This window comes from Callospermophilus lateralis, chromosome 5 (assembly GCF_048772815.1).
Source record: "Callospermophilus lateralis isolate mCalLat2 chromosome 5, mCalLat2.hap1, whole genome shotgun sequence".
NCBI classification, from domain to species: domain Eukaryota; kingdom Metazoa; phylum Chordata; class Mammalia; order Rodentia; family Sciuridae; genus Callospermophilus; species Callospermophilus lateralis.
The window spans coordinates 103,313,643-103,327,234 of NC_135309.1; the positions used below are offsets into that span (position 1 = coordinate 103,313,643).

Genomic DNA, 13,592 nt, shown 5'->3' on the forward strand with positions numbered 1-13,592 from the left:
GACACCCTCACCCCCATCTTCTCACCCTTTACTGGGATAAGCTCTGTATAACCTTAGTAGAAAACTGTTTCTGAACTTGGAGTGAGGAGAAATGAGCTGCAGAATGCTGGTTGTGGGGTCCAGAATTTCAGTGAAGATTGCTGTTTAAGCAGAATAAATTGCTCATTTCCTCTCTGCTGTTCAGGGTCTCAAAGGTAATTCTAATATCTCGAAGGAGCAGGAAGAGAAGTGGGCCCTGGCACAGTCTGGGTGACATTGTATATTACTGAAAGATACAGAATCCAAATATAGGATATAGAGCATTATCTCAGTTCAGTTTTATGTCTTTGATCTTTTTTTTTTTTTTATTTTCTTGATATTGCAGAATCCCTATCATGCCCAGGAACACCTGAATTTGCTTCTAGCAGCTTGAGTACCTTTGACAGTTTTGAGGACTTTCTCTGATTCTAGTTTTTGCCATTTATCAAGGAACAGTATTGTCATTTTCATAGTTAACAAAAATCTTTTATGTCTTTCCTCACTTTGCTAGGGCTCCTGTGCTTACAGAAGTCAGGAAAAGGGACTGAAGAAAGGGATTTAAGGATGTCTTTTCTTTGAAGGTTTGGATTTGGTTTAGACACATAGGCCATCTTAGCTAACCAGAACCATTTAAGATTATGTTTTATAGCAGCTCAATTCACAATAACTAAACCAACCTAGGGGCCCTTCAACAGATGAATGGATAAAGAAAATATGGTACATATACACAGTGGGATATTACTCCTTTTTAAAGAAGAATGAAATTATGGCATTTGCCTATAAATGGGTAGAGCTGGAGAATATCATGCTAAGAGAAATAAGCCTATTTCAAAGAGCCAAAGGCCAAATGTTTTCTCTGATATGCAGATGCTAGTTCACGATAAGGGTGGGGGCTAAGTAAGAATAGAGGTACTTTGGATTAGGCAGAGGGGAGCAAAAGGAGTGGGGGGATGGGTGTAGGAATGATAGTAGAATGAATTGGACATCATTACCGTAGCTGCATATATGATCACACGACCCATGTAATCGTACATCATGTACAACCAGAAGAATGAGAAGTTATACTCCATTTATGTTTGACGCGTCAAAATGCATTCTATTGTCATGTATAACTAATTAGAAAAAATTTAAAAAAAAAAGAGTATCTTTCAGAATAGGTGTCTCTCACATTGCTGAGGGCTTTATCCTCTCATAAACCCAAGCACTGAAACTAAAAATATGGTTCATGTTTGGGATCATTCTTCTTGTGACAGATGCATCGTTTGCTTTCTTAAGTGGAGTGGAAGGGAGCCTGTTGCCTGGGCCATTATCATGAATGTGAGTCACTGCACCACTGTGTGTGACAGGATACCATGCAGCACCTGGGGATGTCTGAAAGCTTTCATGTTCTCTGCTTGTGAGCTCTTGCTGCTTTTCCTTTGATCCATTTTCTCTCGGGCTTTGGGGTTGACTCAGCCTGCTTTCCAATCACCATGGTTTTCAGCATCTAAAACTTTATGGCTGACAGGGATATCCTGTTACCTCTTGCAGAGAGATGAGAATGTGGCACAGATGCCATCACTCTACCCATGCTTCTGGGAGTAGCACTCATTGGTCATTGCATGTTCCCCTTTGAGGTATTCAGACTTAGAATCCTCTTTATCATAGAGTTCCAGGCAGCCACTGGTGTCAGGAGGATGTCAGATGAAATCCGCTCACCTACCGTCCACTGTCTACCTGGGCTCCTTCCAATTACAGGTGAGGAAAGCCAGGACCCAGAGCCACCTGGAGGAGAGTTCTGGTTCTCAGATGGTGCTCTTATGTGCTGTGGGCTTCAGAACCCTGGTTATTAGGCCATTGGAACTGTGATTCCTACACTTGAGAGGGGAGAGAAGGGCTCTTACGAGTAAGATACAAGTTGTACATGTGTTCGTGCTTATTCTGTGCATCCGTTTGGCTTCCTTCCTGATTCTTTGCTATTTCCAGTTGGGGGTGTTGCCATCTGGGAATTCTAGGTAAGGAGGGCATTGTGCTTTTTAACTCAACAGAAGTACCTGAAGTCAGTACTAACCTTGGCTCGTTGTTCTGTGAGCAGTTCTGCACAGGCCTCCCTCAGACCTTGGAAGAAGGATCTGTGCCAAGGCCAGTGGAGAGGCCAGGGAGGGAGACGGACGGTTTTCACAGAATGTGTGTGTGTGCAGTGGGGGCTGTTCCTAGGAGAAGGAGAAAAGCTGTGAGGGAGAGGCCCGGCCTCAGGTAGTGAGCTCCCAGCTTATCTTCTCATTTTGACCCTTTGCCCAGGCAAAGACAAAGCACCTTTTATTTATGAAAGCCTTTCTGTTCATGCTGTTGCTATGTCTAATGAGCAGCAGAAGTGAGGGTGGGAAAGGGCTCTTTGAGGACAAGATCTTTCTTTTTAATGTTTGGGGGAGGGGACAGTTCTTTAGAAAGAGAGAAAAATCACATAAGTCCATACAATATTTGCAAATGCTTTTGTAGCAAAATCTTTAAACTTCATTGCTTTCCTCAAGTAGTTAGATTTCTTTTTTATTTTTAATTTCAAGAGTAATATGTGCATGTGGTAAATACTCAAAACAGGAGAGCAGAGCAGTGATAAGTAGATGTCTCCTTTCCCTCCACATATCTAGGCTCACTCTACAGGTAATTAGCCTTAGCAAATGGTCTTGTGTCTCCACATGCGCTCCACATGCAATTGGCTGGGGCTGTCCTAACAAAATATCACCATCCATGTGGCTTAAATAGCAGAAATTTAATCTCTCACTTCACGTAGGATTAGGGACCACCCCAATGAGATTATTTAACCTTAATTACCCCTTTGAAAGACCCTATTTCCAATATACTCTCATTCGTGGCATCTGGTGAACCTACACTGGCATGTCTTCATCACCCAAAGCCCATAGTTTACACAAGGTTCTACATTATTTTTTAAGACTTGGCTTGTTCTACAAAAGGCTTATGCCCTCTGGAACCAGGGACAATAAGATGCTGTCTCTTCTGTTCCACTTTGTGATAGTCCTAGAGTTAGCCTGGCCAGGAATTGATGTTTCCAGTTTTAAAGACGAAGATCAGTTGTGGTGAGTAACATGCTGAGGGTAATAAGCTGTAAGTGGTAGGGGCCATAGTTGTGTTCTTCTAGAAATAAGTCAGGGCTGTGAGAGTTTCCTAGAATGCCAACCTAATTATTTATTTCACAGATGTTGTTCTGAATTTCTATCTGGTGGGTTTAGCTTGAGGTAATGTGTTTGTTCTTTTGGTTGTTGGCATAGTTTGCTTTGAAAAATAACTTTTGGGCTAGTAAAGACTCTGGGCTGGAGATATAGCACGGTTGGTAGTGTGTTTGCCTTGCATGCACAAGGCCCTGGGTTCAATCCCCAGCACCACACACACACACACACACACAAAGTATCTTTTTATTTTAATGTATATATATTTTACACATGGACACAATGTCTTTATTTATTTTTATGTGGTGCTGAAGATTGAACCCAGTGCCTTACACATGTGAGACAAGTGCTCTACCAATGAGCCACAACCCCAGCCCCAGAAGTATTTTATTGAATTGTAACATGGAGTGTGTATATATATGTACACGTATACACATAATACAATTACAAATAATTTTGAGTTGCCAAAACTTTATTTATTTATATGCGGTGCTGAGAACTGAACCCAGTGCCTCACGCATACTAGGCAAGTGCTCTTCCACTGAGCCACAGCTCCCTGCCCACCATATGCATCATATGTATACAGTTGGTCCCTTGAGCTTCAAGTTGCACATTCCCATTATATTCTGCAGAGGTGGGTGGCTGAAAGCATAGCCTTTCCCATCCTGGTGTGTCCCTGGGTGCGCATACAGTTCTTTCTTAGGCTCTGGATTTAGGCAGACCATGCTCTTGGGTCCCTCTTCTTGCTTTTTATGTTCTTCTTGCCCTACTTTTTCCTTTCTGTGGTTCTTGACCTCTTTTCTTGCTCTTAGCTGATCCCCCAACTCTGTTTTTCTCTAAGTGTAATGTTTTCTCTAACTGTGTCTTCCTGTTTATTACTGGCCATCTCCCAAGCCATTAATGCTTCTCAGTAAAGACAATATCAGATCAGTTCTGGTGGAAGCTCTGACTCACATTAAATTCATCTGCACACCCTGTAGGCAGGGTGTCTAGAAAGAATGGTCATCTCAGAGCTTTAAAGGTTGACCTGCAGAAGGCTGGGATGAACATGTTTTTAAAGTGGTGGCTCAATATATGACACTGAGTGTCCTCCAGTTTAATTCAGCCCTGACACTTACTACCCAGGGTTAGTACAGACCCCTCAAATTGAGGGCTCAGTCCCACAACACCAATTGCAAATTTGGGTTTTCTGTATTCTGACTGATTGGCAATAATAGGGGTTTCCACTAGTCCACCTTGGGTTTCCTTGAACAGCTCACAGAACTCAGGAAAGTTCTTTCTTATGTTTACTAGTTTATTATAAAGAATACAAGGAACAGCCAGGTAAAAGGGTACATAAGGGTGAGGTCCAGAAGGGCCCAAGCCCAGGAGCATCTGTGCCTATGGGATTGGGGCACACCACCCTCCCAGCACATGGATGCGTTCACCAACCTGGCCTCTCTGAATCCCATGGATTAGGGTGTTCATGGAGATGCCATTCTATAGGTATGATTGATTAAATCACGGAACTTTTGGTGTTTAACTCAATTTACATTTCCCCTCCCCAGGCATGGTTAGGGAGCTGAACTTTCCAGTCTGCTAAGCCACAGAGCAGATTTCTTCTGCCCCTACCCTAAAATACTCAGGGGCTCCCAAGAGTCACCTCATTAGCACAGACTCGCCTCCTCCAGCACTCTGGAAATCCAAGGGGTTTTAGAAGCTCTTATGTTAGGAACCCAGGATGAAGACCAAATATGTATTTCTCATTCCGTCACAGTATCACGCTCTGAGAGGATGTCTGTGCTCTTTTCTAGTTGGCCTGCTGCTGTGGGCCTGCAGGCTGCTCCCTCTGCTGCGGCTGCTGCCCCAAGGTGCGACAGTCACGGACCACCCGCTTCATGTACGCGCTGTACTTCATCCTAGTCGTCTTCCTCTGCTGCATGATGATGTCACCCACTGTGGCTAAGCAGATGAAGGAGCACGTAAGTTTGCCTGTCTTCAACTCTTGATCCTGCTGCTGTTTGCAGGCGTTTGGAAAACATGATTTAGAGGATGGGATCTCATCCCCATGTGGTTTGGGGTACAGTTGTTCTTCCTGAACCTTCCTGAAGCCTTCCCAGCCAAGCAGGTCAACATTAACAGCTTGGTCTTTAGGAGTGGGATGGAGTAGTCTGATGCTTATGGTGGAGAATGTTTATATCAGAGGACTGAGTGTTTTGCCTTTGCTTTGTTTATATCTGTTCCTGGGTGAAATATACAGGCTTCTCTTGTAGACATGTGTACTTTTCCCTTGTCATAGAATGACTGCCAGTATTTCAAGTAGCAGCTGCTATAAACAGTTCTTAATGGGAGGGAGGATACAGCTTAGATAGGTCCACAGATAATAGGGAGTGGGCTCTGGGATGATTTTTAACCTTTCTGGGCAGATCACTTGTTGGCTGGTGTCTCCAGGGGTGAGTGATAGATTCCAGTCATTTTTTGTGCAGTGTATACATAAGTAGGCCTGGTATGTGATGCTCATGGAGGCGCACATCAGGCCTTTTCTTGGAATTTCCCCCGTGACCCCACAGTAGGCTCTGGATTAGTCAGATTCTGGGGGAGTGTGGTGGGATCCTCGAGGAAGCTCAATAATACCCTTCTTCCTCTGCTAGGTTCTGAACTAATTGATAAATAAAAGAGATTAGATGCCAAACATCACCTTCATTCCTTATAAAGTGATGTGATACAGTGTGGCTTGTATCCGCGGTGAGGTGGGTTTCTTCCTACTGAGCCCCTACATGAGTCGTACCCAGCTGGGCACGGTCAGCAGGGAACAGGGCAGAATTCATCTTCCAGAGCACAGGACGCCAGAGAGAAGGCAACTCTCATCCCATGCGAAGTGGGAGAGAAAAGACTAGACGTCCAAACCCCATTTTCCTGTGGAAACTCACATTCAGTGCGGTGATCTCTGGGCGCTGACCAGTGAGGAGGTGGAGAAAGGCCTGGAGCAGGTTCTGTTGGCGCCAGCTCCATGGTGAAGATGCCTCACAAGGAGCAACTCCTGAGGAAGCGGGGACTGCAACTGTTCTAAATGCACTCATTTACTTCAAAAAAATCATCTTCTTTCTTTCATCATTTTATTTTTTTCCTCTTTGTGGTGCTGCAAATGGAACCTAGCACCTCCTGTGTGCTAGATAAGCATTCTATCACTGAGCTACATCCCCAGCCCAAAACACCATTTTCTTAAAAGCATTTGGCATGTTCTCATCCATTAGTTAGAAGAGATCTTTTCGAAGCTGTTTCTTGGGTGAGACACTCTTAATTGTTGTATGGCACTGGATGTAGTGGAAACTAATGCCAAAACCTGTGAAGTTTGGATATTCTGATTGCTTTAAACTTACAACTCAATGAGGCACTGGAATGGAAGCATTCAAACGAGGAAGGAAGCTTATCATTTGGAAGAGAAGATGGGGAGAAGTCCATGGCCAAAAACAAGGCAGAACTTTTCATCCAGAAAGGCTGGATGAAATACTGTGGAAGTTTAGAGGCAGGGAGGCTAAGACCTGAGGCCACCTCGTGGGTCACTGCCAGGTTTTGCTCTGTGTTGGTCTGTTGCTTTCTGCTCTCCTGTTTCATGGGGTTTAACCTTGTATGCAAGAAGTTGGAGAATTGGTATACCACAAGGGTAGATTTGAGCTCATAATCTCCTATTTACTACTTCTGTTTTTCCAGGAGCATAATGTTCTTTTAAAATTCAATAAGCAGTGGCTTGATGATCCCTTGTGGTCCCGCGGTGGGAACTCTGTCCCAGATGTCTGCGGCATGATTCCTGCTCTTCAAAAGCTTTCAGTCCTGGTGGAAGTAAGCCTGGGATCCAAGCGACAAAATCTGTCACTATACATACATGTAGTATCTCTTAGGAGTGAATTTGTCAGAAATATTGCTACTGGAGGTAAAGGTAAAGGTCATTTGTGAGCTATAGGTATGTGTTTTAGAACATGAATTTCATAATAATTAAAAAAATTTTTTTAGTTGTCAATGAACCTTTATTTATTTTTTTTAAATATCTTTTTTGTTGTTGTTGTTTTTATGTGGTGCTGAGAATCGAACCTAGTGCCTCACGCATGCTAGGTGAGCACGCTACCACTTCAGCCACATCCCCAGCCCCTCATAATAATTTTTATACATGATTATGCCTTTCCCTATAAAACAATCCCTAACAACACCAGCCTGTTACCTGTGCTTTCGGACTGTCGGCAGAACAATCAAGGAGCAGAAGATGTTGCCTGGTTTTGTTGGGAAAGGCTTCATGAAGGAAGTGTCTTATATGGACTATAAGTATTTTTTAAGTATACACAGAATGCAGAATGGCAGAATGCAGTTCATTTCACAGTACACATATAGACCAGAATTTTTCAAGTCACTGATGGTACACAAAGTTTCACACCATTCGGGTCTTCATCCATGTACTTAGGGTAATAATGTCTAACTCACTCCACCATAATTCCTACCCCCTTGCCCCCTCCCATCCCCTCCCTCCCCTTTGCCCTATCTAAAGTTCCTCCATTCCTCCCATGCTCCTGCCCCCCATCACCATTATGAGACACCATCCTCATATCAAAGAAAACATTGGCCTTTGGTTTTTTGGGATTGGTTTACTTCACTTAGCACTGTATTATCCAACTCCACCCACTTAAGTATTTTAAGAGCTTGTGTTTATTGGGTAATACTACGTGCCAGGCTTTATTTCAAGCATTTTACCTCTGTCTTCTCCTTTACCCCCAGTAACTGGCCTTAACAGTAGCTGCTGTTATGCTTCCTGTTCTAGAGATAAGGAAACTGAAGCACTTGGTCGTTTGAGCTCCTTGAGCCATGTCTCCGGCTACTGGGTGGTAGACTTGGGATTTAGAAGTTGGTCTGAATGTGTAGCTCTGGACTGTGTAGCTTGAGAGGAGGAAGAACACGGCCAGGGCATGTATAGAGGGACCAGCAAGAATAACAGAAGGTCAAATGACCAGACCTTTCAGGAATTTCAGTGCTAAAGTGAAGTGTTTGAATGTGATGCGGTGACCAGTGAAAACCATGGTAGATTCTTGAGCAGGAGGCCATCATCACTGAAATGGAGAGATTTGAGGAGGTGAGCTCCACACGGTGTGTGTGAGGTGGTTTGGGGTCAGAGACCAGATGGAGGGAGAGAGGAAGGGAAGGGGCAGCCCTGATGCCTCCCAGTGGCTTTTGTAGACACTTCTTTGCCTCACCCCTAAATACACCTATGAAAGTGGTCTGGCTGAACTTCGTACATAAGGGGTGAGGTCCCTGTGGGCAAAACTCAACCCGTTTCCATCTTCAGAGCCTTGCATGGGGCTGGCCATCTGGCCACAAAGTCGGCTTGTTCCGTGGCCTCAGAAGGAGGCTGACCTCATCCTCAGGCGTGTGTGAGGGTGGGTGTTGAAAGGTCCCCTTGTGTGACGCACACTGGGCTTCTGCTAGAGTCCTCGCCCCCTCTTTGTTGGCCTGTGTGGATGCTTGGGGTGGAGATTGGCAGAGGGGAAAGAGCTGGGTACTGTGATGTCCCGATGGTGATGTGTCATTGCTTCCCACCCCTCATTCTCGCCTCTGCCCACTGGAGGAACCCTGCCAGAGTCACATGGGCCTTTGGTGTGTGGGCTGAGAACACAGCACGAGGGTGGCTCCCTATTCAGTTTCAGAATGTGGCCTGTTTACCACTCAGTGAGGTAACTACAAGGAGATGCTGGGCCAGCTTTTTCCTAGGGAAACTCCTCTTTCCCATGAGAGCTTTGGCTCGGTGTCAGCTCTCCTGAACATGGAGCATGTACAGAGTTGAATGGAGCATGGTTTCTGCCTTCTTTTGGAACATTTTTCTCATCTTGGAACATAAGGAGCCATTTGATTACAGGTCCTTCTTGCTATGTACTGTGTAATTTAAACAGATATAAATTAGACATTTGATGCCTAAGATCCATTTTAGAATATAGAACATAGTGGTGCACATCTGTAATCCCAGCAATTTGGTAGGCTGAGAAAGGAGGATCACAAGTTTGAGGCCAGCCTCAGCAACTTAACAAGACTCTATATCAAGATAAAAAATAAAGGGCTAGGGATGTAGCTCACTGGTAAAGCACCACGGGGTTCAATCCCCAGTACTGGGGGAGGCAGAATGTAGAGCACAAAAGGAAAAAAAGAAACAGGCAGGAGGATAAGGTCTTCTGACCTGTACCTCTAAGTCAACATGTCACTGCCGTGCTTGGGAGCCATACAGAGACAGTTGAGGTTTAGATGCTGTGGGAGCTCTGTGGGCATTTGGGAGAAAGGAGAAAGGAAGTTTCTTATTTCCTGGGGACTAGGGACCCCCAAACCTAGCCTACAGTAGAGAAGGAAGGCCGGGTGACCGGTGAGGCCCTTGGCCTTTCTCCCTCCTGAGAACTCACTGTGCCATGGCCAATGTGGGGAAGAACCTTAAATTTCCTAACTGGAACCATCTCAGATTCATTTTTTTCATCCCTTGCTCCTGTTGGCCCTGAGATGCTCCAATTTATCGAGAGCCTGAGATAGTTGAATTTTTTGCATCTGAAGTTTTTCAGAATCAAAACACATCATGAACTACATAGTGAAATTATGATTTCACTATGTGGTGAATTATGATTTTTGGTGTACAGTGTGGAAAGGACTTCCAGGCACGGAGACTGGTTTTGTGGTGTTGCAGTATGTTCATCTTTAATTTAAATTGTGCAGACGTATTTGTTATACTGAGAGGAGAGTCACCTAAGGTCTCTGTTTTTATTGAGTCTTCTTTCGTTTCTTCATTTGTTTTGGAAGGTATTGTGTTTCCTTTGTACTCTTGCTTGGTCTCTTCTGGAAATGTATTTTATTTTACATTATTTATTTTCACATTACTTTCTGCAAGTTTGGATAGTTCTCTTTTGAGTGGGTAAAAATATGAAAACCACACTTCTTTGATTGGTCATTGCCTCCCTAGGCAGGATGACAATGTCACGGGGCGCAGAGGACTTCAGAGTATCACAGGACGAGACTGAGTAGGACCTGGATGTGGGGTGGGGAGGTTGAGGTGTCATAAAGCAGCCCCTTCGTTCTGTTCCCTCTCCTGCCTTGAAGAAAGCGAGTCCCGTGGTTAGTACTCCCTTCATCCCTGACTCATTAGCCAGTGTCACAGCCAGTGCCACACCGGAGATGAGCCCAGATCCAACACCTGGACGTTTCCAGCCAGGTGTATTAATTGGCTTGCAGGCTTTTGTTTAGCCAGGAGAGTCCCCCCTTCACTGTTATATTTGACTGTCTATTTTTAGGTATACCAGGGATTGAACCCAGGGATGCTTAATCCCTGAGCCACATCTCCAGCCCCTTTTTAAATATTATATTTAGAGGCAGGGTCTTGCTGAGCTGCTTAGGGCCTAGCTACATTGCTGAGGCTGGCTTTGAACTCGTGATCCTCCTGCCTTGGCCTTTAGAGCTGGAGCTGCTTGGATGTAGGTGTGCGCCACCACGCCTGGCACATTTGGCTCTCTTTAGGAAGGGCTGGTATGCTATAGTGAGGCCCTGGGGTGGGGATTGGCAGAGGGGAAAGAACTGGGCACTTGTGATGGCCCAATGGTGATGGGGATTCTGGATGTTTACTTACATCTTGTTTCATACATTTAGCATAACTTTCTGCTCCCAAAGAAAGGCATTTGCAGTTTTGGGAATGGTTTAATGGTCTTGAGCTCAAGAATTTCTGAAAAGTCTACAAATGTCAAGTGAACATAGGGCTCTCTTACTCCACCCACCAGGGTGTAAATTGGAAGTAAATTGCTGAGCATGATGAAGGGATCCTTGCAAACTTACCTGCTCTGCTCTGGGCCAAGACCCAAGAAGTCTTTCCTCTGCCATAGCTACTCTGTCCCTTACACATCCAGATAATATCTGACATTTGCATCCAAGAACTATTTAGAGACTATCCTGATCCCTTTGACACCCTGCTCTCAATAGACATTCAGCCACAGCCTGCCTCTCTCTGATGCCCAAGAAACAGTCACTGCCGGTCCTGCTATTTTTCAATCTTTAGTGTTTTGTCTTCGAGACACACTCTAACTACAGATTTTTAAAATTTTGTTCTTTTTAGAGATACATGATGGTAGAGTGTATTTCTAACTGCACTTTCTGCATTTATCATGAAGTCCAGCACTTGCTGGAGAAGGGGCAAAAGCCCTTCCATTCAAGTTTTTAGATGCTTTGGATTAAGTTAGCAGGATGGGCTTAAAGGATTTTTTCTCTTTATCCAGAAAGTTCACCCTCTTAGAACACATTCCTCAGGGGTGAGATAGATATATTTAGTCTGTATTTCTCAGTTATTTTCACTTTTCACTATCGTGCTCATTGGAGAGGGAGATGTGCTAAAGAAAAAATTTATGTGTATTAGTGACCCTGATGTAAGATTATATGGACAGAAGCCAAAGTGAACTAAAGGATTATTTGTAGCCATTTGAGTCTCACGGCCACATCTCAAAATATTGATGTCCATTATTCAGAGCAGTTGGCTTCTCAAATTTCATTCTTTTTTTCTTTTTTGGTACCAGGGATTGACCCCAGGGGCACTTAACCCATGAGCCACATCCCCAGCCCTTTTTTATATTTCATTTAGAGACAGGGCCTCAATGAGTTGCTCAGGGCCTCACTAAGTGGCTAAAACTGGCTTTGAACTCAAAATCCTCCTGCCTAAGCCTCCCGAGCTGCTGGGATTACAGGTGTGCATCACTATGCCTGGCTTAGATTTTTAAACATTAAAAATGACACTTCCTGACTACCGTTTCTTATCCCCCTTCCCTTCTCTTGGGGCTTTGTAGCACCCGCCCTGCCTTCTAGAGAATTCTGACCCCTGAATCTTCTTTTGTTTGGCTCTCATAGCCTTTCATCTTCCCTCTATTTTTTTTTTTTCTTGCCTATCTAGCTAGAATCTGATGCACCATCTGAACTGTTCTCTCACTGCCCACTTGCTTCTCTGTGCTCCTGTCCTTTTTCCTGTTAAGAAAACCCGGATCCTGGGGCTGGGGTTGTGGTAGAGCGCTCACGTAGCATGTGTGAGGCCCTGGGTTTGATCCTCAGCACCACATAAAAATAAATAAATAAAGTTAAGACATTGTGTCCAACTACAACTAAAAGATAAATATATTAGAAAAAAGAAAACCTGGATCCTAGATTCAGGCACAGAGGTCCTTCCTCTGGGTTCTGCTCACCCATAGCCCAGTCCCGGTGTGTGGCGTCCACCACTGCGGCACTTTCAGCACCAGGCTTCCACCTTCTCAAAGCCCTTTCCTTTCTCTCCTTCATTCTAGATCACATCTTCCTGAGGCATCCCTCCTCATTCCTGTTTATCCTTATTAAAACTGCAGCCCCCTGGCTGGTCCCCCGGCTTCTTGTCACCCTTCCTTCCCTTTGACCATGCTCAGGTCCACTGTCGAGGAGCAGTATAACAGTGGCTAAGGGTTTGGGCTTGGAAGCCAGACGGCTTGGTTTTAACCACTCACCAACTTTCTTACACTCTCCACTTCGATCTCCTCTCTAAAAAAATCATAATAACCTACTCCATAGGGTTTTGGGAAAATTTAGTGATTTATTCCATTAAAAAAATCACAATACCTGACTCTTAGATTCCTCACCAGCAAATAAACACATTGACATCTCTAGCATGAAGCATTTCATTGGTGCTGATTTTTATTTTAAACAACTGAGATATGATTAATATGGCACAATGGACTCACTTAAAATATACAGTTCATCGTCTTTCATTTGATCACAGTTATGCAGTCAATCACCACAAAAAGAAAAGGTATTTTTGTTTGTTTGTTTGTTTTTTTAATGATATTGGTGGTATTACAATTGGTGGTTGAACCCAGGGGCTTTCAATCCCCAGTACCACCAAAATACATCCCCAACCCTTTCTTATTTTTGATTTTAAGGCAGGATCTTTCTAAGTTTCCGAGGCTGGACTTGAACTTGTGGTCCTTCTGTCTGGGCCTCTCGAGTTGATGGAATTACAGGTATCCACCACCGTGCCTGGCTCTTAACCTTTTGAGGAACTGCCACACCATTTCCCCTCAACTGTACCATTTCCCATTCCCACCCACTTGCAGGCATCATAATGACATGAGGTGGGAAGGTTCAAATTCCTACACCATCACCAACGCTTACTGTGTATCTTTTTGTTGTTGTTGTTGTTGTTACTGGGGATTAATCTCAGGGGCGCTGGACCACCGATCCACATCTCGAGCCCTATTTTGTATTTTATTTAGAGACAGGGTCTCACTGAGTTGCTTAGTGCCTCGCCATTGTTGTAGCTGGCTTTGAACTCACGATCCTCCTGCTGGTAATCCTGGCACATGGGCCACCGTGCCCCTTCCTATTTATCTTTTCATTTCAGCCCCCCTAGCGTGTGTGACG

The 13,592-nt window shown here is 44.3% G+C and overlaps 1 protein-coding gene across 1 annotated transcript in view; it reads left to right on the forward strand.

The window, feature by feature from the left end:
* The window catches only part of Serinc5 (serine incorporator 5), a 103,860-nt gene that overhangs the window by 40,005 nt on the left and 50,263 nt on the right, over nt 1-13,592 (forward strand). The window contains exon 2 of the mRNA XM_076857078.2: nt 4,976-5,143. Within this exon, the coding sequence (XP_076713193.1) occupies nt 4,976-5,143 (168 nt within the window). The remainder of the gene's footprint in view (nt 1-4,975; nt 5,144-13,592) is intronic.